Here is a 27,342-nt window from a genome sequence, read left to right as displayed (position 1 = left end):
TGAGTTCAAAGAGGGCTTTGGATGAGTCTTCCTGCTGGGGGTCAGAGCAGACAGGAGGGTCCGGTCAGTGCAGTCCAGACTCTGACACTTTGGTATGTGTCTTCAGTAATTAGACTTATTGAGCTCCAGATGTTCCTTGCTATGTAGATGTGAGTCTGAGATTTAAGAGACAGAGACCTGCAACATGTCAAGTCTGCGAAGGGCCTGCTGCACTGTTTATCACCCTCATTCCAGACAAGCACACACTCACGTACACACGCACACACTTATGCAGAAGCATAAACAACATGCATGCACACACACACACGCATGCGCACACACACTTGTACAAACTTTGTTTGTTTAGCAAATGTAAAAAGTACTTTTTATGGCTCTGTCTTCTTGTCTCGACCTCTCTCGGTCACTGTGTGTCTAGCTGCTTCCCAGTCCTTCCACCCTTCATCTCTGTGTGTCCATCTGCACCTGGGTACTAATCAAACCTCAGTATTTGTACATCAACACTCTCATAATTGGCAAAGATTTTTTTTATGGAAGTACAAATGCATATATCAAACTCATCTGTACAAACTGCTGTGTATTGTTCAACACGTGTTAGCAAAGATACACCCTTGCTCGAAGCACATTACCAGCTCTGTTTCTTAAGTCCAGTACACACGTCCAGAAAATCTTACATTTTTGATTATAAGAAAAAAGCCAGTGCAAACTTTGTAAAAGTTAGAGAGTAAAAGAATACTTTATGGTCCGGGTCAGGTCATGAAAAAAATCCAATTCCATGATTGACATTTAGAAAGTGAAGGGCTAAGAGATAGTTTTTCATCTAACTTACTGAATCTAAAGTTTGAAATAAACCTTGAAACTTGTACGGTAGTAAAACCGTGAACCCGGCCTCCTCAGTTGAGTTCTTCAACTTGAGAAAAGTTCAGGATATTAAAAAAAATCAAGTGCTGATTGAGGTGTTGCTTTTAGGATCTAGTGGATCCTGGTGTTTGGCAGCTTCAGCTGAGCTCTCCACTGTTCCAGGTCTGGCAAAGAACCATGACTGCCGACCGGGCTCCAAGTGTCTCTCTCTAGGAGCTGGCACTTGGTCACCCTCCTCTCTCCTCCTCATCCTCCGCTCACTGCTCAGATGGCAGGATGCAGCTTGGTCTGGTTCCTCTGGTGCATGCTGTGGTGGCGCATCAGCTCGTCTGAGCGGGCAAACTTCTTCTGACAGTCGGACCACCTGCAGGTAAAAGGCTTCTCACCTACAACCAAAGAGGAAAGAAAGATGTGGTGAATTAAATAAATGAGGCCAGCGTAGAAAGGAAAATAAAGGAACGGGACGAAGAAATAGAAAATAAAAGTTTACGCACTTGTTTTACCTGTATGTGTCCGAATGTGAGTCTTAAGATGGTCTGACCGTGCAAACTGTCTCCCACAGTTCAGGCAATGAAAAGGCTTCACTCCTGCACACAGACAAGGTTAAAAGGAGTCTCATCGGATACAGATTGCATTCCACATCATCTCCAGTAGATCTCACTCCCTCTTATAGACCTGGGCCGACATAAAATAGGATTTTGATATACTTTTATATATTTTGTTTGGTTTTTCTTTTAGAAGCCGAAAGCCTCCTTTTCGCTCTTTAAAGAGCTCATCTGCCATGCAGAGGTCAAGGGTTTAAGTTCTGGTCCAAACCCAGGTAAGTGGGAAGGGGTCCATCAGGAAGTGCACCTGGCCCCAAGTCTGTGCCAAATGAAACATGTGGGCGAGCTGCTGTGCCCACAGTCATGAAGAGAAGGTGAGAGATACAAGAAATAACTATTAAATACAATAGGATTATTTTTTTAAACATATCACGTTACACATATCATGTAACACGTAAACACAATCCTACAGACCCCTTCATACAAAATAGATCGACTTATATCTGACAGAAAAGATAAGTCTTGTCATTTTATGTTTTGCTATTTAACTGTTTTTCATAAATAAATAAACTGTATGTTTCAGCGTGTTTTTGTCAAAAATGTAGGGATGCAATTTGGATTGTTTTTCATGTGTAATTGTATATTTGCTGTGTTTTTTGTAGGATTTTCTTTGTAATTGTTTATTTTTTGTTTTGTATTTGTGGGTGTGTCAATGGTTGTTTTGGTATGTTTTTATATGCATATGCTGGTGCTTGTTTGAAGTATGAACACAAACTTAGTGAATGTTATGTTTCATCTAGGTCACTAACTGTACAAACTGAAGGGCGAAAAAGCAGGAAAACCTTTATTTGGGGTATAAAGTACAAATCCTGTGCCACCTCATGGAGGCATGTTCAAGGACCTTGAGGGACAACACAACATGTTCACTCAATGATCTCACCTGTGTGTCTCCGCTGGTGTCTCTTTAGCTGGTCTGAGCGGGAGAATCGTTTCCCACAGTCCGTATAGTCACAAGGGTACGGTTTCTCACCTGCCAAGCCAAACAGATTACGATCACAATCAAATTGATTTTATGATTGTCCCTTGTAATCGATTTTCTCTTGTAAGCGTTGTCGTACCTGTGTGGGTGCGCCCGTGCAGCTGCAGGTGTGACAGTTTCAAGTATTTCTTGCCGCAGCCTGGATGAAGACATAGAAACGGACGCTTCTCTATGCTGTCTGAAGACTTTCCCACCAAGGGAGTGACTCGTCGGACATCCTGAGGAGGAAGAACGCTTGCTTGCTTATTTTATCGATCTGAATATGCCGGGGACCGTGACCTCGCTGACCTGCAGTCCTCTGAAGACGCCGTGTGCGTGGATGTGGTACTGAGTGCTGACCAGCATGGGCGATGTAGCAGCAGGGTCACTGTCAAAGGGAGGGGGGTGAGTGCTGTGAAGATATACAGGAATACTTGTAAGAGCAGAGTAAAGCCTCACGTTTCATCTTAAATCTCGGTTAAAACGGTTCTAAAGTTAATGTTAGATGAATGTTGCTTCTTATCCAGCTGCAGTGAAGCGTGGCACCTACAGGGAGATCCAATCTCTCTGGTGAAAGCGTTTGTGGTCACTTTGACTCACAGGATGAAAAATGCAGTAAAACATTCCTCCAGTCCAACTACTGGAACCCAAACTAAAGTCTAAGAGCACCTCTCTAGAGCGCCACCTATTATCAAACCGACAATAAACTAAACAGTTTGTAATTTCAAACATCATTCACCATCTTCAGCTCATCGTTGGATGAGTCTGGGTCATGGTTCTCTGCTTACATGATATGTTCCTGCACTTTGAAAAGTTTCCAACATTGTAGACATCATTTTAGGAAATAAAAACGTAATGAGTTTAGTTCCTGAGATTGCAGATCCAAGTTCCACATGATTTAAAGTAACAATAAAAACACACATGATGATGAACAAATATGGGCTAAAACTCAGTTGCACGGTTATAAAACAGTTTTTTTTTTCTTTCATGTTCTCCCTGGCCCATGATTTTGTAAGTGAAATCTCCCGTGAGTATATTTTGACCGCTGTGTTTGTATCTTCAGTTTTGGGGGCATCTTCAGTTTGATCTTTGGTTTTCTTGTACTTTTGTGAATTTAATTCTTATCATTTGTCTGTTTGCCACTTTTTACACTTGAGAGTGTAAAAAGGAGTATGTATAGATACGTCCAGGAGTATGTATAGATAAAGTTGAGCAAACACTTGCTTTACTAGAGCTGCTCTCTGGTTTTAAAAGTATTGTTTAATGTGCTTTTAAACAGTTCATTAAAAAAGAATAATTCTGCTACATTTTATTTCTGTTGAATGACCACTTCCTTCATAGATGTGGGAAAAAGAAAGCGGATAAACTCCCACTAAACATTTGTAAGAGGTAACTGTTAGTAAGTCTCGAACTCCTAATAATAAATTAGCTTGAAGGTTATGATAGCTATGATCCTAGCTATCTAACCCATATGTGCTTCTCTATGTCAATAACATTGGGAGTAACTCTGAATAAACTATAAATCTCTATAAATGCAAACTTAATTAAAACTATAGGCACAAATCAACTTTTAGAGATCACGAAAGCTAATAAAAGTGCTCCACTTATACACTTCTCTCTAATCTCTAGTTTCAGCCGGCGTCGGGCCAGCAGACATCTGGCCCGGTTCCTCCTCCACCTCCTGTTCCTCCTCTGTTTCAGTGCAAAACAATAGTCCAGTGTCAAGAGTCCAGTGTGCAGGTGTGATTTTACCTTTTCATGGACGATGCCATCTGGTTCCATGTCACACACTCCAGCTGGGAGGCCCTTTGGTATAGATTGTCACTGAGCAAACACACCAACAACACAGTAGATGATGAAGTCAAATGTTCTGTTACCTCTTAAACATCAAACATATTTATGCTATGCTTTGAAAAAAAAACATTTTCATCTGCTACTGGGAAAATCCTTGTGCAGACCTAATCAAATTTTCAGCTAACTCCTGTTTTATTGGAGCTTCTCTTTGTCAATGTTTGTTTTCGAGTGTCACCTGAATAACATGTCATATAAAAATAATATATAACACAATAACAAGTTTCACAAAAACAATATTTTGCAAGTGTACTCTGATTGTGAAACTGAAAACTGTTAAAGAATTGACGTTGCTTATAGTCTTATCACAATAAAGCTGGAAGGAATGTGCCCAGTTAGAGTTTAGTTTCCTGAGAAATGACAGTTTGTGCATTAAGATACGTGACCTCACCACAGATAAGCAAGTTGGTCTGCCCGTGCAGGATCTATGCCGCGCTCACTGAGTCATACAGAAAACTGGTCTTTGCTGGCTGCGTCCAGCAACAAATGAACAAAATGTTTGTATTCAAGTATGTCATCCTCTGAAGCTTATGGAATAAAAAGCGAGCCAAGAGAGAGGTTCTTCAGTGGTTTGGGACGAGCCGTGCCAAGAGCCTCTCCACTCCTTGTTGGTGGATAAAACTGTATTCTGACTCTTTTGTTATTCTAACGCTTGTCTCTGTTCTCATTCCGATTGTCTGGGAGAAAATCTCTGACAGAACTAAGTTATAAAATAAATATATAAACACTTGTATGTTGCAGAAAAGCATAATATTTGTGAAATAATTTCTTAATACTGGAAAAGGGTTTCTGAGTCCTTCATAGGCTGTAAATAAAATGGGTGTCTGAGAGAAAGATTTTTCCTTAATTTAAGTTTGACTTATATTTGACCTTCATTTTTATTATTCCGATATTTTCCTACTCGCACAACTTATAAAGACATTTGAGTGAGGAGGGAACTTCGGTACGTATAAACACAAGCTGTCTAACTGCTCACTGGCTTCATTAAAAAAAGGAGCTGTTCTTTAACTTGGCAGGGAGCTGTAGTGTGCACATACAGTACCCAAAACACACAAGCATACACACACACACACACACACATTCAGATGTGATCGTTAACTTTGTAGGGGTTAGCTTCTCCGTGCCTAGCACGCCATGGTCCAGTGCATGACATCACTCCGTCCTCTCTATCATTAAAGCAGAAACAGTTTTGGGGGATTTCTGGGAGACATTCTTGGAGGAGTCCTTGAGGGAAAGATGGCTCTCTAATCAGCTTCAAAATATGCAAGACTGTGGAAAGACTCACTGATATGTGACAAACACAGTGTGTCTGTGTGTGTGTGTTTGTATCGTTGTCTGAGAGCTTCCAGCTCCTGTCATTAACTGTAACAACAGTGAAGTTTTCTCTTATCAACAGCACTTCCATTATTTGTGATGCAAATCAAGTGAATATTTCTGAAATACCAAAAACTAAAAACTGACAGCATCCTAGCCTTATTCCTCTCCGAGAGTTAAATTTGACTGAAAAACAGAAATTGGCCTTTTAATGTGAATTTATACAACTGATGTTCTCACCATCATGCAAGCTATAGCATTATAAACCTTCATACCCTTCAAAGTCATCTTTGTCAACAATGGTTAAAATATGATGATTTAATTATTCATTTATCAAAAAGTCTACATTGTAATGTTTATCCTCTGGAAGCAATCAGAGTCATTGATCGAATATTGTTTTTTTTATAGCATCATAAACCCTTCATCTTTGACAATCAAGTTATAATATTATGTTTTAATTGGCTAAAATATTTATTCAAAAGCTGTTTTTTAAGATTGTAATCAACATTCTCTAGAGAAGATCTAAGGCAGTCAATAATTGTAACGATTTATCGCAACTAAAACTTGATAGATTCTCAAGAAATGAGAAACTCAAGATTTAATTGCAGAGAAAACGGATGAACGGATAGTTTGACCACTGTACGAAGTCAGCACTTGTATCAAAATATTGTTTAGATATGACCACACACTTTTGTTTTATGAAAAATAGGACACCAATACCCGCCTTATGTTGCTTCTGATTGTGGTATGAATCTGGATCAAGTTGATGCTAAGTGTGACATTTGGTAGCTCTTGTTTAAGGTTGGGAGGAAAATATTCAAACCTTGGGAACAAGCTGCATTTTGGACCTCTGTTCAACCTCGACCCTTAACCCGCATATCATAAATGTCATCATGTTTTTAGTTTTTCAGGCACAAAACGACATTAACACGCCTGAAGTTGGGATTGAGCCTAAACTGCAGCCTAAGCTATGCTTGAGTATTTTTAAGAACCTTACAACAGCGGGTGAGTGAGAAGTCAAGCCACTGGTGTGTGGTGTTGTTGTGCTCCAAGAAAACAAACAAAACAATAACCATGTTGATGCTAGTATTTGGAGTTTTCAAACAGAACTACTGGTGGTCTCATAACTACACTCAAGGAACATACAGAACCTATGATTGATATGTTTAACTATTGATGATGAACAAATCATCTCAGATATCAGAAAACATCTGAAACATGTTTTGAAGGACAACAGTGGTTCAGTAGTTCTTTCTTACAAAGAAATGTGTAAAAAACACCATGTAAAGTCATTTGGATCACCTATAGAACACAGACATTTAACGACATTCCTTGTATGAGATCTAATCCCAACTACATTTTCATTTATTTTTGTGATTCCCCCTCTCACGTTCTCATGTCACCTGGATAGTAGGAAGTATGTATGTAAAGGTTATCTTTCTAGACCAGGGTCACAAAGCGCTTAAACAAACAAAAACAATACAGTTAATATATATACTTCAAAAGGTAAAGACTAACTTTCTGTGTGCGTGCCAAAAACAAGTTTGTGTGCATAATTCTAAGTTTCTGTGCGTACTTTTTAAATGTGTGCGTGTTTTCTGCAAAAAATACAAGTATAAATACTTTTTTTTACAAACTTTTAAAAATTACGAGTATGAATCAGAATATTACGAGTACGAATCAAAGTTACGAACACAAATCACTTTCCTGTCAAATATGACATCACAGAGTTATTCAACGGTCACAGGTGTTACTCATCGAACCAAAATTCAATTATCCAATCCGCATGCATCCTTTTCGCATACTTCCGAAATGGCGGAACAGCACGCGAACCAAACTCGCGTAAATAAAGCAAGACCATGAATAGCTCTAAAAGTAAGAACCAGAATTTTAAATTTGATCCTCAATAATGTACTGAGTGAACATTTCTTTTTCAAGTAGAATCAAGGACATCAGATGTATTTCACTTGTGTTTGTTTAGGCTTGCAGAGCACTGGTGTGCAGTACTTAACCTCAGAACAAACTCATGACCCTGAGGGTGCATGGACAGACGCAGGGGTTCCTTGCAAGAAAGACCATTTACAAATGTTAGCCCTGCACAGGCTACACTGGCTACTTCTTTTGTTAGATGTTGACCAGTTATTAGTCATTACTTACCTGTTTTTAATCATTAACTTGCTTGATTGAACATGTTTAGTTAATGTGTGTTTCCTTGTCTGAAACATGGTTGAAGCCACGATTTTGTTGTGTAAAAAACATTCACCTGTTGTAGTTCCTCAGCAGCAGAGCTTGACTGTTCGGACATGACTCTGAAGGACTGTGGCAGCCAAACATAGGAGGAGGTCCTGGGTACTGCTGGTCACCTGGAGAAGACCATCTTTGGTTTAAGGTTGACAAATAATGTATATATATATATATATAGTAGATATAAATATAAAAATATATATCGTATTATATTATATTATATTATATTATATTATATTATATTATATTATATTATATTATATTATATTATATTACGCATAATGTTCCCATGATTCATATGTTAGGTAAATTATATATATATATAATATATATAAATGTTATAATAAAAAATGAAGAAAAAACTAACAGAATCATTTAAAATACAATTTAAATTAACTGACCAAAAGGTACATTTAAGTAAGAAATGAAAAATAATACATTCATATATTTTAAACTGTTTAGAAAATGTATATATATTATTAACAAAAATTAAATACTGTGTTCATTATTCTTGTCGTCCAACTGTCGTGAGGACAAAAGATCGGACACCATTATAAAAAAAATCATTATGTCAGAAATGGCTTATTTTGCATTGCGCTTAGTTGAATAAAATGCCAAGAAACAAATTTGATCTAATTCAAGAAGACATTCTGACTTATTTAACATTTTATTGCCTCACATTATATTATACTATAAAATATTATGTACTATTGTATGATATTAAGTTACATGTTGTATGGATAAACTGCTACACACGATGTTGATAAATTGACAAATAAAGGTTAGGTTTTTAGGAGCGTGCCTACATTATCGACGATTATCTTGTTCCTGCACAGACTTGAGCAGGGGTCATGACCCTGATGTGTACATCTCCACTTGCAAATCAATCAAACACAGCGTCTCTTTTCAGGTTCAACTACCATACTGGTCCCCAGACGCTTCTCAGACATTCCAGTCCAGACGTATAAAGTGCTTCCTCCAGTTATTATCTCCAGACTCATTAAGCATACGGACAAAGAGCTGGAGTGTTTATGTAAGACAGCATGGGCTGAGAGATGAAGGGGAAAGTGGTGATTTTATTTTGATATGTAAAATGATGGGTTACTTAAATGACCCTGCTGTGACAAGAAGCCGCACCGCTCAAAGTGAAGGCACGTCCAGATGTAGTTACCTATGGTGCTGGTCGGAGACAGCGTTTCCTCGTGTTTGAAGGACAGACTGGAGAACGGAGGGGAGTGGTGAGACGCTGTGTGACCGTAGCTGGGGTTGCTTTCCAAACTCATCGCTCCGTAACCTGAGGATAGAGGAAAAGGTTAATCTATGAATGAATTCTTAAGTCGTCAGTGTTCGCAGGAACAAGGTGACCATGCAGGGGTAAATCAAAGTGGCTAATTCTGCTTCTGAAATCTTCTTCCCTCCCATCTGTCTTTGGCCTGATCTTGAAATATTTGTAGTAAGTAATGTAATGGTTTCATACAGCCAACATGAAAACGTCAATACTCATGAAACTACACATCTTTAACTTTCATCCTAATTTCCTCACCATACTGAGTCATAACTCTTATTTAATGTTAAGATATCTCACGTATAATCACTCATCTCCTGAGACTGTTTGTCAGTTCGTCCAGAATTTGACTTTCCATGAGTGGCATTATCAGACGCTTATGGTGGTTAAAACGTCTAAGTAACTCCAAGAACAGATACAAGTAAAGTTCACAGTATAAGTAATAAGTTACACTTTGACAAGGTTCTTCCACACAACCTACACAATCACTACTATAACTATAAAGATGAAAATAGAAGCTTCACTTTTAATTCACATAATAGTTAGTAGTTTGTTCATTTTGCAAGATAATTAAATCGGTAAATACAAAAAAGTAACAATATGGTGTTAATATGCTTTAATAATAAAATATTAATTTAGTTATATTTTATGAAATTTTATGAAAATAAATTTAACTTAAAATGACATGACATTTGAATTATAACAATGATAATTACAAACTATACCATGTAATAATAACTTTGATAGTTAAACACTTAAATTATTAATTAAAATATCCACTGAAACACAAAATACTCTCAATAGATAATTCCGCAATTGATCTTGTGGTACAAATATATATACAAAATTTGTCTCAATATTTGATCAAGTTTTCAGCTGATTCCAACTGCTTCATCTAAAAGAGAAAAAAAACGTTTCTTTCATCGCTGTTTTGAGTAATTACTAGTAAGGATTTTCATTGTCTAGTTGGAAGTGACCCTGGCATGAGCTAGAGTCCTACTCCAGCAGCAGGACGACATACAATACAGTGTTTCACTCAGTCTCATCAGTGCAGAAGAACCATTAATAAAAAGTTGAATAATGAGAGTAGCTGGAAGCGTTTGACAAATAAACTTAAGGAATTATTGAAACATATAAAACCTCTTTCACCCTGAAACATCTTTGCACCGAAGGCCGGAGTGTTTACCCTGGTTTCTGCCCGCAGGTGGACTCTCCACACAACCCGGAAGGTAGGTTGCATTCGGAAAAACTCTTGGCTGGTTGGCGGTGGATTCTCCGAAAGCTCCCACCCGACATGGGCCTGAACCTGTGAGCTGTCCAGAGAAGTGCACGGTGAATGCCCCAAGACCGCAATGAGGGTCTTCCACAACCTCACCACTCCCCCAACCAGGCTCCTGCTTGATGATGGAGTGGTGTGAAGGCAGGGAGTTGTAGGTAGAACCAGCGTGAAGATCCAAGAGCTGCGTCCACTGACCGCTGCCCATTGACACGCCGCAGCCGCCGCTGACTCCGGTGAGTGAAGGCAACGTTGGTCCTGTTAAGAGGGCCAGATCTCGAACTTCTGACCCCATCGCCATGGTTCCGCACGGTTCTGTCAGCATTTGTGATATAGGAGGGCAAAATGTCCAGAGAAGAGTGAGGGTAGTCCAGAGGAAGAATCAGCAGGAGAGCATGTGTGATAAACTGTTGATTAACTAGAGATGAGCAGAAGTCAGACTAATAGCTGCAGGGAGCTGGAGTGTGTGTCCCCTTGTCTCTCAATGTCTGGCTTTCTTTAGCTCAAATACGACTCATCCGACAGTGGGAGGAGCGAGGAGAAGACTCTGACCCTCTGACCGACACATTCTCAGGAATCACTGTTGCTCTCCAGCCAAACTCAAGTTTGGATTTGTCATGGAAATGGATCAAGTAAAGTTTCTTCAGTAATGAGTTGATGCAGATCGAACTTTGACTACTCTGAACCTAAAACATGACGTTTACAACCATTCACAATACGAGAAATTAAGGGTCAACAATTGACTTCTGAATTTTTTGTTTTCTGAAAAAAACTGGACTGAGAGAGAGTGTCTGGAGAGTAGAAAAGATAATATTATGTGCCCAGATAAATAGATCAACTTTATTTATCTGGGCATATGACAATATTTAGAGATACCCAGGAGTTTTAGGATGAAAGCAACATATCCCACCTACTGAACATAGGGCGACGTTGTGGTGAAAGACACACTTTCAGGGCCACATTATATCATTTGACTGGATGACAATCAAGCCAAAATAAAGAAGGGAATACATTTTATACATTTTCTTTAAACAACATTTTCAGGGACAAAAAAAATTTCAACAAGGAAAAATGAAAAACAGAAATACAAAAAAGGTTATAAAAAGTTATTTTTCAGGACAACAAATTAACAATGAATGCATAATGATAATTAATACAATTGTTTGTTATCTGTTGGAATTTTTTTTGATTAGTTTAAATGTTTGTCCTCACAGCATCAACACAGTCTGGCTGTGGTCCAATTGTTGCACTTTCACTATTACTTATTATATTTCATTTCTATGATCATAAATATTTCCGAAATAAGAAGCAACACTATGTTTAAACAAAAACTAAGTAAAGTGAGTCGTTGTTAGTTTTAACAGTTGGAATGTAAATTATGTTTATTTATACATGTTTAGAGCTAGAACCTCAAAACATTTCCATAAAACAAATTAATAGCAAAGTGTATGTGTGTGTGTATGTGTGTGTTGGTGTAGGTGTGTGTGTGTGTGTGTGTGTGTGTGTGTGTGTTTGTTTGTGTGTGTGTGTGTGTGTGTGTGTGTGTGTGTGTGTGTGTGTGTGTGTGTGTGTGTGTGTGTGTGTTTGTGTGTGTGTGTGTGTGTGCGTATGTGTGTGTGTGTGTGTGTGCGTGTGTGTGTGTGTGTGCGTATGTGTGTGTGTGTGTGTGTGCGTGTGTGTGTGTGTGTGTGTGTGTATTTGTGTTGGAGCATGATTCGTTATTGACCTCACAATGTAGAACAACACAAACATGATCTATGGTTGAGAGACCGCTCTGAATCCAGAGCAGCTGCTGCCGATCTTTTAAAATGATATTCGTGTTATCAGTATTTAGGAATATTTTTTCAATAAAATAAACAAAAACTTACATTAATAGTGAATTAATAACCTTCTGTAAAAGGCCAACGTGAGATGCCTTCACTGTGACAATGATTTAGACAACTGTGGGAAAAATAACATTAGAGTAAAGAAACAAGAAAAGTGTTTTAATCATATGAGTGTTTGAATATGGGATGAATCTTAGATCAATACTGTGACAGAGAGACATGCAGATAAGTGTAAAACTTGCATTATGAGTTATGAGCAGATTTTGGAGGGAAACTTACTGTCACCAAACCAGTTAAACTATTTTGGGAAGTGGGAGGAAAACGGAGTCTCATGGAGAACATTTAAACCTAAAACCCACATACGGCCTCAGTTTAAATTATCTACTATGATGATATATGTTATCAAAACATAATGTTTAAAATTGTGTTTGGTGATTTGAAGTGTGCGATTGTACAACATTTCAAACGTCCTGTGTCCTTACTGATCTTAATACAGTGAATCAAATTAGAAGGTTTGAAAGACATTAAATATTCAAATGTTTTTGTGAAATCAAACCTGATTTAATTGAAGATGAAGTACAAAAAAAAAATATTGATAAATTGAAAGGAACACTAACCACAGGAATAAAATATTTAAAGTTAGTTATTTTAACATGTGGATTCAAGTGTGAGAAGTTAAGTGATATTATTATTTTGAAGGATATCAACAATTTTTGTGTATTTGGTGAAAATATTTTAGCTTGGGAAAAAAATGGTTCATAAACAGCCCTGATTCCAGGCTAATCTAATAACCATGACTGAGTGTAATTACAACATAGAGAAGAGCAAGAGTGTCACTAGCTTTAACACAGCAAATCACAAGACTCATCTCTCGTACTTGACCTCATCGTTCAGCAGGCAGATCTTTGGACATACCTGTACACTTAACATTGCTTTGCATGAAATCTTCGGACTAGAATATTTAGAAACTCTATATTATCACTTGTTTTCTGGCATTATTTAAACTTCTGGACTTGCTTTTTCCAGATGCATTTGGTTTTGTGTCACATTTGGATTTAGAGCTCCTCTCCAGCACCTCCCAACTGCATGTAAATCAACGACCTTTGGCCAATTTGTTTTTCTTCCGCCGTCGTGAAGCTTTTTGTGGAAGAACATGGATGTACTACTTGATTCAGCTCATCGTGGATGTTTTTATGAAATGACACTAACCACGGTGAATGTGATTGTGTCCGACCTTGCGGTCTGTTCTATTAATTTATAATGACTCAGTTTATTTTCACAGCACCTTTCAGTGAGATGTTGAGAGAATGTCTTCGTCATTTCCTGCCATCACCATCTGGAATTGTTGTCCAGAATTCCAGTGAAAGTAAGTGACCCTGACTTCAACTGTGGTGAGGGGGGTGACCCGGTGAGTGGGCGGAGCACAGACACGAAAGGCCTTTTAAAATATCTGATGACATCATCTCTGACTGTGAAGGATCCACGGAGATACAGTTTGTTTAAACAAGACTTTGTTAAAAGAGATGTTTGGTTTTGATAGTTGAAGAGATAAATCTGATCGTACATCTCAACCTCTTTTTTATATGATTTTTAAAACTGTTCCAGCAGCTGAGATAAGAATCACACCGCAACAGTCCATGATGAATTTTAATTTTCCTTTCCCTGGATACACTCATGAACAGATTATTTTGTTCTGAGTAAAAAACTCCAATTTATTCTGAAGTAAAAGCTCTGTATGTTTGCCTTCCACAGAAATAACCAAAAAGAATGTTGAATGGTGTCACATTCCTCAACCATCTCGTCAACATGATATAAATGATCCCACATTTTTTTTAATTTTCTTGTTGATAGATTAACTCAAACTTTAGATTTGGTCAAATATTCCTAGTTTTTTTAATCATTGTTTAAACCTGATTTTTACAGCACAAAATAATGTTATCTTCTTCAACATAAAATGTCCTGCATTTATGTGTAGGGAAATAATTATACTTCATTTGTAAATTAATTATTTACCACATGGTATTTGTATCATACAGTATAGTATCAACGTTTTCTGATGTGCATTTTTGCTTCATGTATGTATTCTTCTGCTTTTGCACGTTAATATTTTTAATTTTTTCCTAAATTTGATTTAGAAAAATTGTCTCATTGCATATTTGTGTGTATATGCTGATTATGTAATGCAGCGTCGTATTGTTGTCAGATTGAGAGACAGGTTTAGTGTTGTTTAATGGGAGCATTATTATGTCAAGAAAACTCTTAAAATGACCATAATTTAGGACTCCAACAACATTTGTATCAATCTTTTTTCCTAGTTTAACTTTTAAAATGCATTTTACTGCCCCTTAAAGTGTAACAAAGTAATGTATCAAAGATGATCTGCACTCATATATATTCAGATATTGAAGTCAATTTTATCTTCTTTTTCTGTTAAAACAGACATTTGCGCTTTAGTTGAATCTGTCAGTAAACCCTTTTGCACAGTTTTGTCTCATGTTCTCTGTAGGCAGCATTAGTCATGCTGTTCTTTTCATGATTTAATGTTTGTTTTTCAAATAATAGTTGAATCCGCCCATAACAAACAAACAGAAATGTAGTACAGAAGGTTGTGGCATGATTGGGAATATCTTGGAAAACAATGCACCGGATTTAAGCCAAGGCAAACCCTGGCTGTTGCGTTCCCCAGTGGAGTCTTTAGCGTGGATTCATCAAAAGGTGACAGCGAGCTGGGAGAAAACAACCCTCTCAGTCCTGAAGATGGATGGCAGTCCCCAAATACAGCCATTCTTTAGATCAATCTGTGGTCAACTCCGGGTTTAAAACAACACAGAGTGGAGGTGGAAGGGAACGGTCGTCTACTACGCCTGACCTGTGTTTAAAGAAGTCTCAGCCCTAAATTTTAAACAGGATTGGACATTTCTTTCATTTTCAGATGTTTAAGCTGTTTTTTGTTTGGAGAGAGGAAAGTTATTTTGGTTTTGTCTTGCAGTCAACTGTGTTACTGTTTATTCAGGGATCCTTTTGAAACAAAAAAACCTTGATTTGATAATTGATACATGGGTTGGTACTTAAACAACTTGTCTTTGTGTCTTTACTTATTAATTTTGCCTCACCATCTTGAGTGAGTCTGATATCAGAGGTGTGATAAGAACCCGAGGGAAGAACTGTGGGAGAGCGGGCATCTTCGGGTCCATGTATCACACAAAACACTGGCCCATTGATGTTTCACACACACTATTCATGTTCCTGGTGACCTCTCACCCAAACTGGCCATATCCTTCTCAGTTATTTATGTCTCACTTTGTCCAAACAAATGACACTCCTATTATGCTTGTTAAAGTGATTTACTGACAAAGTTAATCCGAAGAAAATATTGAAAGGATGAATAACCGGCAGGAAGAATGATTCGTTTGAAAATGGGTGTTTACTTTAGCTTGGTTGGTAACTCCACTCTATGGCATTAAATCAAGAAGTGAGAAGGGAACACCTATTATGTGCAGGAATGGTGAAGAGTGTCCACGGATTGGCAGATATCATCAGGAATGCCCAGTTCCATACTTTCAAGGCTAACTGGAAAAACTGCTACAATGTTGTTGAATCAATGTAAGCAAGAGTTCAACCCCCTCTGTCCACTTTGTTACCTAAAACCAAGATTTTATAATGGCTTTTTCACAAAACGTGGGGCCGGACAAACGGCAGTTGAGTTTGTTTGACATATCATTGCTAATTACTAAATGATTAGACGGTTGATTTGCACGATAGTATGTACTGCAGGGGTCCAGAAAGTTATATTTTCGTGATGGAACATTATATTATTTGGCTGGATTTGATATCTATATTCATTACTATTGTTTGAGACATCTGCCCTTTTAATACATTTAAATGTTAAATATAACTTATTTTTATTACTTACAGCAGGAATTAAAAACTGGACAAATAACGATGTTATTCTGGTATATTTACAAATATAAAGCATTTGTTTGGTGAGCATTTCTGCTTGTGGCATGTGGAGAAGAAGATAAACTACTTCTATACATTTTGGTGTGGGATCAAATGTGGCTTTTACTGATCAACCTAAACATAATAACCTCCAATGGGACACATGACTAACAGTCCCCCGACCTGAGTTAATATATTGAACAACATGTCATTATTTTCTACCTTACAAAAAAGCCATAATAAGATACTGTTATCCTTTATTTGTATCACGGCTGTGATATTGCAACATTGGAAAGTCTAAAAAACTAAAATGAAAAAGAATGAATGTAAAAAATACTCTGTATAAAATGTTCACAGATGCTTGTTTGGTCACTATAGTACACATTTGTGTAAAGTGTTTCAGTAGCAGGAAGGAAGAGCTGTTATCTCTCTTTCATGTATCGCAGCAATAGTTGGCTGCTGAAGGTGCTGCTCTCAGGGATGCTGGATGTTCAGGGATGTTTAAATATCCACCACTATGGCTCCTGGAAAACAAGTATACATATGAATCAGAACCTTGAATGAAGAAGTGTGATAGTCCTCCTGACCGTCACTTCTTTATGAACATGCTACATTGTCCATGTCAGTGTTTCTCAAATGCTCTGTGAGTCATCCCTGCAGGTGTTGGTGTGTCAGCATCAAGGCCGGACCTTATCTGCTCTTTACAGTAAACTGTTGCCGCTTATGTAACGTCACACCCTAAACAGCTGTGGCTGACAAGCTGCCTTAACATTTGAGCTATCTAGGCGAGTCAACCACAAGTGGAATATCTGTTAAGTGATAGAATAAAGAGGTAAACATTGATGCTTATTGAATGAAGCTTCTGGTTTATTTGGATGTTTTGGGTACAGTTGAGTGAATATTTAAACCACCTTGTTAACGTCTGACGAGTAAAGGATAGAAACATATCTCCATCCAAACATAAATCTCCACCTACAGATGCATCAACGTGTAAACTTAGGTTTCCACATAACAATTCTTGATCTAACCAAGAAGCCCTAATTATGGACGAGAGATCAGATTCATTTCAATCCTGCAAGATATGATTTTGAATTTAGCAAATCCAAGATGATGTGTATTGTAGCCCAGGGTGACATGCAAAATTTGAAATGACACAATTATTAATACTGTACGCTATCTTGTGTTATAAATAGTTCACTCCCTTTGTTTCTAAACATTGATGTGGCGACAAACAAATGTCTTTTATATGTTGATCATTTTATGGCAAGTCAAGAGCCACACTGGACTTAATTCGTCAGAGGACCCAGTACAGTTATTGTTTACTCTTTTATTGACCAAAGTAGGTGAAATATTTATATGGAGAAGAAACAGCAGCAATCAGCTCGTTTTTACTAGAAATCCCAAACAAGCTCTGACATTATGTTTTGTTTATAGAATGCAATGTCACATTTATTACATCCATTCAAAGTGAGGTGTAATCTAGGGTTAATAAAATGAATGTGTTAAAGTCTGAAACATGCATGAGTTACAATGACAATTATTATTATATATTATTAAACACTATATATTTTCACATTGTCACTCAGCATCTCTCTGAATGGAAATAATGGTTTGGACCCCCCCCCCCCCCCCCCCCCTACACTCATACAGCTCCTGCTGGTCTCCGAGTGTGTGTTAGATAAACACACTGCGATGACAAAAAAGCACTCCATCATGAGCTGAGCTTCAGCCCAACATCAGTGACTCGATCCATCCCCAACAGAAACTTCACAGTTCCTGGAAGACTTTTTTTTTTCCTCAGCTGCCATTAGGTTGAAACAGAGCGCACACATTCCACACTGGGATTAACAGCCCCACTGTGGTTGCTGCTTTGATTGATTGCTCTGGTCTTCTATGTGATATGAAGTTGGTCATTAAGTGATAACATGAGATAACAACGGTATTTTTGAACACTATACGCTCAGCTTAAAACAAGGATGTATACCAGAAGATTTGGCTTATGTCTCGTAACTGTGTCAAATCATTTAAATTTTCATAGAAACATAACAATTGAATCTCAGCTGATTGGCTGAACACCTCGGCTAGCACTGTTGTAGCAGATGGTTCTTACGTTGTAACCTTCACAGGACAAGATCATGATATACTGATTTGAGTGGAAATTAAGATACATTTTTTTTACATTTTATCCTCTAGTGAGTTGAAAAAGCCTCTCAGTACTTCATATGAAAACACTGTCTTAACCTACTACTCTCAAGCAGTTAAGGAGTCATGTGACACGCAGGACTCCGGGCTGGTCACTCAGGCAAACTTAAAGAGTGATCAGACAGCATTTTTCAAACAAAAGCTAGAAAGTTCTACTGTGTCATGACAATGGAGATTTTAATGAATTGTGTTGATGTGTGTGTGTGTCTGTACATGTGTGTGTGTGTCAGACGGGTGGGTCATCTCTTTTGTAATTAACAGCCCACTCACTACACCCAGGATAGTGGGGAATTTACTCATGCGATGCATCCTGACAAGGTCACCGGCTGATAGATGAGTCTGACCGAGGGGATTTTTGGGAGAGCCTGTGAAGGCCGACAGAACTGTGAGAACCAGACAATTAGTGGGTGGAAGGTAGGCAGCCATGTTGGACGATGACCATGAGTCTGCTTTACATGGATCCTCACCGCTTGGCCAGCTGACAGGAAGAGAGCAGACACCTGGACTCTATTCACTCTGACACACGGTCATTTATCTTTGCCGAGGCCAAGCAGGCAATTAGCCAGAGAATGAGTTGGCCTCGTTGCTGTCGGTAAGAACTTATGATTTAATACCAATATATAGTTCAATTTGAATCAGCAGGGAAAACACAAAGAAAGCAGGTTCACCCCAACCTCATGTTCCCCTAAGGTCGATTCAAACTTTGATGGCACTTCTCTGGTAGCACTTCAATAGCATCAAACAAACGACCCTCTACCTCTCTACTCTCTCCTCCACCAGTAACAAAATGTACAATTAAAGGACTGATCCCTAAAGTTTAATATGAAAACGGTGTGCGGTCTGTGCAACCTTATCTGTTTGACAGAATGCCGGTTGAAAGAGATATCAGACCCCCAATTGTTGTGTTACACAATTATTCATGCTGACAGAGAGACATTCATTTATCAAGCAATAATCTAATGTCTGTCTATGTGGATACACACTGGACTACACAGTGAACATGCGTGCACACAACAATACACAGTTTCATTGGGCGAGAGGCGGAGGACACCCTGGGCAGGACGCGGTCTGTCACACAACACACCAATTCACGCACACCCTTATACCTATGGACAGTCAAGCTCAACCCCAATCAAGCTCTTGGATGTTTTTGGACTGTGGAAGAGAACCGGAGTGCTCCGACTAAACATGGGGAGAACATCGCCACACAGAAAGGTCACAAGTTGGCTCTCTCTCGACCTGAAAGCTGTAACTGGTAACCTTCTTGCGCTAACCACTGTCTTTTTTAACTATTTTTTTATGTAAGCAGTAAGCTATGCTGTCTTGATTTTCACCCAAAAGATACTGTGTGAGAGTGTTGTTGTTGTTGCCTGCCTGCTGAGTCCACATTGTGGACAATACATGAAATTGAAATAGAAATGTCCACAGGTCAGAAAAAAATAACTTGTGTAAATGATATAATACACTTTTAAAGCAGCACCACTTGTTCAATAAATTCTAGAGTGATGCAAAAATAAACCACACTGTCAGGTGTAAGTTACTTCGAGCACACACACAGTAAGATTATAAGGAGATAAGGCAAAGTCTGCGTTGCCAGGCTTGATTTAAAATGACACAAACCAGCAACAAGCTACTCACAGCTAAAAGGTTTAAGGTAGTTTTACATCAATCCTCTCTCTGTGACATTCTCCAGTAGATATTATCATTAAACATAACACACAGTGGCATTTTAAAGTCCTTTTTTCCAGAAGGCAAAGATACGGCTCACTTGCACCTGGTGCTTCAAAGCCCCAGAACGCTTCTTCTGGACTCGCACCAGTTCTGCCGTTTGACAAGAGTTGTTACTCAGATAATAAAAGCCTGAGAGTTGCACAAGTTCACTTGCATGGACGCGGTGATAAATTTAACTTCAGGGCAGGGAGAGAGTGGAGCTGGAGTTTGGTACCAGGCACTTGCTTTCTCCACAGAATGACGTATAACATGATCGTAAGACTGAGGTGCCTCATCACATGATGTCATTGGCTCAGCTATAGTTTACACTCTTGTAACTGTAATGCTTGTGTTGTCATCACAAATGTTGCTTCTAAAAATATAAATAGACATTTTCATACTGGGATGCTGTCAACACCTTAGATGATTGTAACCTGACTCTGGACTTTAACTGCTGCTTCACTTACCCTCTTCACCTCGCTTGTCTCTGTCACCCACTGACCTGCCACATTAACAATACACAGCACCCCACTGGAGCATGTGCCCCCACAGGTCATTGTGGCTTCATGGAGGCCCATTGCCCTCTGACACTGACAGGGGGTTTTGGGGTTGTGCGGCTTTCGTGACAGGCCTGTTATGGTGGTCCACGCAGATGTGCTGCAGCCTGATCAGATAACCTCCTCCTGGGGATCAGTTTCACCTCAGTAACTATCATCCAAGTCATCCTAGGTTAATCCCTCAGAGAGGAGGCGTCGATCTGCAGAAAAGAGTGTGGCGTATTTTGATTTAGAGGTGGAAGAGTGGGTGAGTGATCAAATTTATGAGAAGACAAATTGTGACCTCATGAACCGAGACCTCTTTTTTGGCTAAAGTTGCCTTCATTAAATTCAAGAATTCTTGAGGTAATGTTCACATATTTTGACATAATTAAAGCAAAACTTCTATAGAGGCTACAGACTCAAGTTATTTTCAGTTCAGTATTTTATGTCTTGTGTAGATTTGAAAATTACATTTGTTATTGCTCAGTTTTACAAAAAATGTTTTGAAATACAAAGTGAGTCACAAGCTTGACGGTGTACAATCATATTGAAAAAGTCACATCACAAATAGCAAAACTGAATTCACACGTTTAGTTTTAGGATTTAACTGAATTCGGTAACCATTTTCCAAGAATGTTTGAGGATCCAGTACTCATGAAGATGCACTAACCCTGCCATGTTTTTGGAAGCTATCCCAGCTTCTTGGGGTAGTAGGTAGGAGGTTCCCTGGATGTGTTTTAGGTTCATTGATGGGAATATCTGGACAGACAACCGCTCAATGGACATTTTCAATTTGTCAAATAATTAGGTAATGTTTTGGGACTCAAGCAAAGGGAAGACAAACGTCTCTATTCAACTGTTTTTTGAGAATGAATACAGGTGGATGAAACACATTTAAGCTGTTTGCCTCTTCAAAATGAAATCCACTATAGGATGTGGGGTCGTGGGGAAATAGTGAGGCTAGTTATTCAGTGTGGGCCATTTGTCAAACACAGAGAATACAAAAAGATAGATACCATTATTTATTTCAAAATATGAAACCCTAAAAAAACAAATGCTCAATAGCGTTTGGTGGCCTGTGTTAAATTATAACAAGAAAAATACAACTTGGCGCTCACTCTTTAAAGGACATTGTCGCTTTAACAAATCAACCCGGAAATGCAAACTCTTTGCCGTGATCTCGTTACTTCCCTTTCTTCCGGGTCACCACAGAAGTCGGAGCGTGGTTCTTATCATCGAGCCTCCGAAAATCAGCCAACATGAGCGTACCGGCATTTATTGATATTACCGAAGAAGACCAGGTATGATTCAACGCAACACAAACATATTTTTAAGTTTATGTCTCTGGTGTTTTTTTTATTCATCAAAGGATTCGGCCATCTTACATTGTTAGCATATGCTAAAGTGGGGAGTAGCTAGTTAGCGCGACAATGTGCAGCAATGGCTTTTGCATATACAAATGCCTTGCTTATTATTGTTATGTTCGACAACTCTTGTGACCTGCTAGTCAACTTAGTCAACGTCAGACTAGTTGCTTGTTATATGGAGCTAGCTGGATTTCGAGTCCACAACCAGAGTAAACAAAGCTGTGAGGGGCAGATGCATAAAAAATTTTAACTGAGGTTACTCGCTGTTCGTAATTTGTCTGGTATAACTAGTATATAGGTATGTGTGTAAAACAGATTATTGTTTCATATGCGATGCATTTTAAGAAAGTTATGGACTATTATAACCCGTGAAAATGCAGTATTTTCTGGTCAACCTCCTCAATACCAAGTAATTGGGGGTAAATATTTTAGATTCGATTGAACCCGACTTTAAATATGTCATAACTTGCGGAATATTTTCTAAATGTTTAATTAAGTAAAAAAGATGCAAATCAATCAATTGACTTTCAAGTTGACATTGGCTCTAAAAATATCAACAGAAAAGGAAATAATATTCCAGATTAAAAAAACACACCATAAATTGTTTAAATGTGTATACTGTATATTTAAGCAACTTGTATTGAGTGTGTACATATATATAACTTAAATATACGTTGTTTTAATATAAAATAATGGAAACATTTAGCAAACTTGCGGTCATTTATAATATAATGTAAGTAAGTAATTTATATTTGTAGAGCGCTTTTCCAGACCAAGGTCACAAAGCGCTTGAATAATCAAAACAATACTCAATAAATTATATAAAGGGGATTCCAAATAATTTTTTAGACGTTTAAGATGTTTGGCGAGGGAGTTTTGTTGAGTGAAAAATTGGAAAATTTTCTAGATCAATCTAAAAAATGCAATATCGTGGATAAACTATGACTTGTGTTTTATGTCATCGGTATTGATAAATAGTGGTGACTTAAAGAAGGCAATCACAGTTTAACAGTGAATACAGCGATCCAGCAGCTATTCAGATCAATTGTGAAACGTGCTGATTGACCACTGTCGATATCCAGGAAGAGGACAATACACACATACCTATAGTTTACCACTCTCTGGGTATAGAAAGAAGGCATCAGGGTCTATGTTTTGCATTGCATTCAAATCTTTACTTTGATGTTTACTGTGTTCTTTTCATAGGCGTCAGAGTTGAGAGCATACATGAAATCCAAAGGTGCTGAAATCTCAGAAGAAAACTCCGAAGGTGGACTTCATGTGGATCTTGCACAGATCATTGAGGCATGTGACGTTTGCCTGAAGGATGATGATAAAGGTAGGTGATGATGCATTCATTTCCCCAGGTTGATGAGTGGATCTCTGAAATGTTTCTTCTGTATGTAAATAGTTGAAGCTAGTGGTACTTTCAGATAATTAAATTGTGTGTTCAAATACCAAGTGATACTTTCATTGTATATTTGCAGAAGTGGAGAGTGTAATGAACAGCATTGTGTCTCTACTGTTAATCCTGGAGACGGAGAAGCAAGAAGCTCTCATTGAGAGTCTTTGTGAAAAGCTGGTCAAGTTTCGAGAAGGAGAGAGACCCTCCCTTAGGATGCAGCTGTAAGTTTTGAATGTGTTGCCAATAATATTGCAGAGAAGAGTTGGTACTTCTGTTGCAATGTTTAATAAAAATGATTGGGTAAAGTGTGAAGTCTGTACATTGTGTTTACATTTTTCAGCCTGAGTAACTTGTTCCACGGAATGGATGAGAATGCTCCAGTGCGGTACACTGTCTTCTGCGGTCTCATTAAGGTTGCAGCCACGTGTAATGCCATTGCCTTCATTCCAACTGATCTTGATCAGGTATGTTTCACACCAAATCTTTTGTAGACCTGTGCTGCACTGTTACAGGGAATATTTGTTGTCATCAGGTTCGGAAGTGGATCATTGACTGGAATCTGAACACAGAGAAGAAGCACACACTCCTGAGGCTGGTATATGAAGCTTTGGTTGACTGCAAAAAAAGGTAAATATTTAAAATTAAGTTTGCGTTTCTTTTATGAATGAGCATGTATGTAACTTCCTCATCATTCATAACCAGCTTTGTTCAATTAATACCGTTATTTGCACAAAGCTGTAAGTTCAAAGTTCAGCCGAAGTTCCCCTTAAATATGTCTAATACATTTTTAAGAAACGGCTAAAATGGCTTTTAAAATCATGTTTTGGCACACCAGTCCTAGATTACAGCCTCACCTGTGATAAGGTGACTAATTGATTAATCAGTAAGTGGGTGTTTATACAAAAGGACTCTCCTTTACCTACCTTTACATCAACTGCAACTTGCCCTCACACAACCAAGATTAACCCTGAGACCAAAGCGTTGACGACCAGATCCACTACTGAGGTAGCTTCACCTTAAATGTGTCTCAGCATATAGTACAAACGACAATAGAAAACTTTTAAGAGACAGAGTTTTTTATACAGTAAACACAGGTCCAGCAGCTCCACCATGCCTGGTCACTTCAAGTCTACTGTGAGAAGAAGATGAACATAACAGTCAACATTAGTAGGATGTTTAATTGGCCGACACAATTAATCCATAAAATAAAGCTACCCAATAATAAATTGGTGTCACATTGATCCCAGTCTAACTCACCTTGCTATGCATGTATCAAGTTGCATTAAAATGACCAGCACTAGACAAAGTGATGGAAAAATTGTTTGGGATAACATCCAGTGTGGGGGTGAAATGAAAAGGGAAACGTGGAGTACAAAACCAAAGAATCTCCTTTTTCACCTTCTCATCTGGTGAACCCCATGAATATCTGTTAATTGTTTTTGTGACTCTGGCCTAGAAAGGCGCTTTAGAAATAACCATTAATTACTTACTACTTACTTATTTCACCTTATAATCAATAAAGTTTTACCTTACCTTACCTTAATCAGGTCCGCCTCATGGTCCCAAATAAATGTTACTAGTTTGTGCTTTTTGGCCTTTTTATTCTTCACAGCATGTAACATTGAGAACATTCAATTAACCTTTACATTAACTACCAATTTGGAATACTTTCTGAGTAAAATGCTTTTTTTTATTTGTCATTAACTATAAGATATGATTGATCGTTTCTTCAGTGAAACCGCAGCAAAGGTGATGGTGGAGTTACTGGGAAGCTACACAGAAGATAATGCATCTCAAGCACGTGTTGATGCCCACAGGTAAACTCTCTTCTGGTTGACTTATTTCAATTTGAATTATTCAACCTCAAACATGTTTCACTGTATCCTTATAATTTAGGTGCATTGTCCGTGCTCTTAAAGACCCCAACACCTTCCTGTTTGACCATCTACTCACCCTAAAGCCAGTCCGCTTTCTTGAAGGAGAACTCATCCATGATGTGAGCAATATTGATCCTGTATTGTTTTTTTTCTTCTTTTACCATGAAAATAACTTTTATTAAAGAAAGTTGCTGTCATGCTGCTGTTTTCTTGTACAGAATCGTTTGGTATACATAGTTTTCAGTATGAGCTTTGGTTTCTTTGTAAAATCAAGTTACGTTTTCTCCTGGTGTTTTGGACATTTTATTTAACACAAACTAATATTTAAATTGTTTACTCTTTGTATTGCAGCTACTGACGATCTTCGTGAGTGGAAAACTAGCATCATATGTAAAGTTTTATCAGAATAACAAAGACTTTATTGATTCTCTAGGTAAGTAGATGGTTTTTTTTTTACCTTTTTTTTATTCACAGTGCATCTTGTAACCATCACCCCAACCATAATTCCACTGTTGGTCACATTCACTAGTGTTTGTTAGTGGAGCAAAGGAATGTGCCACGGTCAGCATTTGAGCATTGTACCCAGGCCAGGATTAGTGTGTAGGGTGTCTCTGAAAACTGGGTGTTGACTGGTTGATTCTTAGATGAAACTTGTAAAGGATTAGGATGTTTAAGACTAATGGACCCTTCTTTCTTGCGTAATGATTCGACAGGCCTGTCTCACGAGCAGAACATGGCTAAGATGCGTCTGCTGACATTCATGGGTATGGCGGTGGAGTTCAAGGAGATCTCATTCGACACCATGCAACAGGAGCTGCAGATCGGAGCAGAAGATGTTGAGGCTTTTGTCATTGATGGTAAAATCAGCTTGTATTCAGGGAGATGTGTTACTGCTAATGGATGATCACTATTAACTGGGTCAGTGACAACTGTCACAGTAAATGACTCTCTTGAAAACTATATAATTTATCATAGAAGATGTACTTGGCCTCATTTGATGGTCAGATTCTTTGTCTTTTTGTTCCATGGGTCATTATTAGCCACAGACTTATTTCTATGAACTTTAAATATATTCTGTCTACATTTTTGCATTTATTCTTCTTAAATTAACTTTGTTGTCTTAATCATTTCTACCTAATGTAAAGCTTTACTCTTGCTGCTGTTGGTACTTTATTTCCATTAGTGCACTGAATGTCTGTTTTCTTTTTTCAGCTGTTCGGACCAAAATGGTGTACTGCAAGATCGACCAGACACAGCAAAAAGTGGTTGTGAGGTAACGATCTATTTTGTGTTTAATGATGCAACAGAAAAGGTACATTGCTGCAGTTTTACCCAGATGTGACTTTAATTCCCCATATTTTTCTTATTCCAGCCACAGCACACACCGAACCTTTGGCAAGCAGCAGTGGCAGCAGCTGTATGACACCCTCACCTCCTGGAAAGCAAAGCTCGCAACTGTCAAGACCAGTCTGCAAACTCTATCACCTTCCGCTTGAAATTCCTCCCAACAAAATCCGACCTTCTCATCCTAGATTCTTTCATATATCTTCTTTTAAAACTGTGACTGACCTGGTCAGTTTTTATATACATCTAATAAAAGAAGATTGGAGATGCGTAGTGAGGGTTTCTATTATTTATATAGTTATGACTTGTTTATAGAAAATATTTTGACCATTGATGTGTCATTATGGAGTAACTGAAGATTTCTGTTTGCTCACTAGCAAACATCTGGTTTTTGTTAAAGATGATACATACAGTTGACAATAATGCATCACTTTTCTACTGAAATGGCTAATTGTGTTGACTGTAAATCCAGAAAGGCTCGAGTTTATTTATCATGACTTCTGGGAGAAGTGTGGTTGGTTTGACCCTGTGTACTACAGATATCCAGGCTCCATAGTGATCATGAGGCCTGTATATAGATAGATACAAACTTTATTGATCCCTCTGGAGGTCTCCTCTGGGAAATAGTTTTTCCAATAAGAACAAGAAAAAGGTTTCTATAAAAAGTGCAAGATTACCCAATCTAAGTCTAAAGATAAAGAACATAGATCAAAAATTAACACAGAATAGACTCATCTTTTCA

The 27,342-nt window shown here is 38.1% G+C and overlaps 2 protein-coding genes across 4 annotated transcripts; one reads left to right on the top strand and one right to left on the bottom strand.

Moving 5' to 3' along the window:
* Window positions 1-79: 79 nt before the first annotated feature.
* Window positions 80-10,840, bottom strand: wt1b (WT1 transcription factor b). 3 transcript variants are annotated; one of them, XM_087792947.1, is made up of 9 exons: window positions 10,302-10,840; window positions 9,002-9,124; window positions 7,850-7,949; window positions 4,174-4,245; window positions 2,731-2,833; window positions 2,522-2,660; window positions 2,344-2,433; window positions 1,362-1,445; window positions 80-1,244 (listed from the first exon to the last, which is right to left on the bottom strand). In XM_087792947.1, the coding sequence occupies exons 1-9, from the start codon at window positions 10,714-10,716 to the stop codon at window positions 1,123-1,125; spliced, it is 1,248 nt and encodes a 415-aa protein (XP_087649073.1). In that variant the 5' UTR covers window positions 10,717-10,840; the 3' UTR covers window positions 80-1,122. The 3 variants fall into 3 exon arrangements, with proteins under 3 accessions (XP_087649073.1, XP_087649074.1, XP_087649072.1); XM_087792948.1 differs by having other exon boundaries at window positions 81-1,244; window positions 1,353-1,445; window positions 2,731-2,809; XM_087792946.1 differs by having other exon boundaries at window positions 82-1,244; window positions 1,353-1,445.
* A 10,952-nt stretch (window positions 10,841-21,792) lies between these two features.
* Window positions 21,793-26,873, top strand: eif3m (eukaryotic translation initiation factor 3, subunit M). Its single transcript, XM_087792943.1, has 11 exons — window positions 21,793-21,908; window positions 23,181-23,313; window positions 23,462-23,600; window positions 23,720-23,843; window positions 23,912-24,006; window positions 25,113-25,196; window positions 25,276-25,375; window positions 25,608-25,689; window positions 25,970-26,113; window positions 26,469-26,529; window positions 26,629-26,873. The coding sequence occupies exons 1-11, from the start codon at window positions 21,867-21,869 to the stop codon at window positions 26,750-26,752; spliced, it is 1,128 nt and encodes a 375-aa protein (XP_087649069.1). The 5' UTR covers window positions 21,793-21,866; the 3' UTR covers window positions 26,753-26,873.
* The last annotated feature ends 469 nt before the right edge of the window (window positions 26,874-27,342 follow it).

Source organism: Callionymus lyra, chromosome 6 (assembly GCF_982586985.1).
Source record: "Callionymus lyra chromosome 6, fCalLyr1.hap1.1, whole genome shotgun sequence".
Lineage (NCBI taxonomy): Eukaryota > Metazoa > Chordata > Actinopteri > Syngnathiformes > Callionymidae > Callionymus > Callionymus lyra.
This window is presented reverse-complemented; position numbering and strand designations above follow the sequence as displayed.

Coding starts and splice junctions, on each gene's coding strand:
- wt1b (XM_087792946.1), bottom strand. CDS start 10,716: ATGCTGACAGAACCGTGCGGAACCATGGCGATGGGGTCAGAAGTTCGA. Junction 2,661..2,730: donor GCGTCTTCAGAGGACTGCAG/GTCAGCGAGGTC, acceptor CTTCCTCCTCAG/GATGTCCGACGAGTCACTCC. Junction 2,434..2,521: donor GCACGGGCGCACCCACACAG/GTACGACAACGC, acceptor TTGGCTTGGCAG/GTGAGAAACCGTACCCTTGT.
- eif3m (XM_087792943.1), top strand. CDS start 21,867: ATGAGCGTACCGGCATTTATTGATATTACCGAAGAAGACCAG. Junction 21,909..23,180: donor ATATTACCGAAGAAGACCAG/GTATGATTCAAC, acceptor TTCTTTTCATAG/GCGTCAGAGTTGAGAGCATA. Junction 26,114..26,468: donor TGAGGCTTTTGTCATTGATG/GTAAAATCAGCT, acceptor TTCTTTTTTCAG/CTGTTCGGACCAAAATGGTG.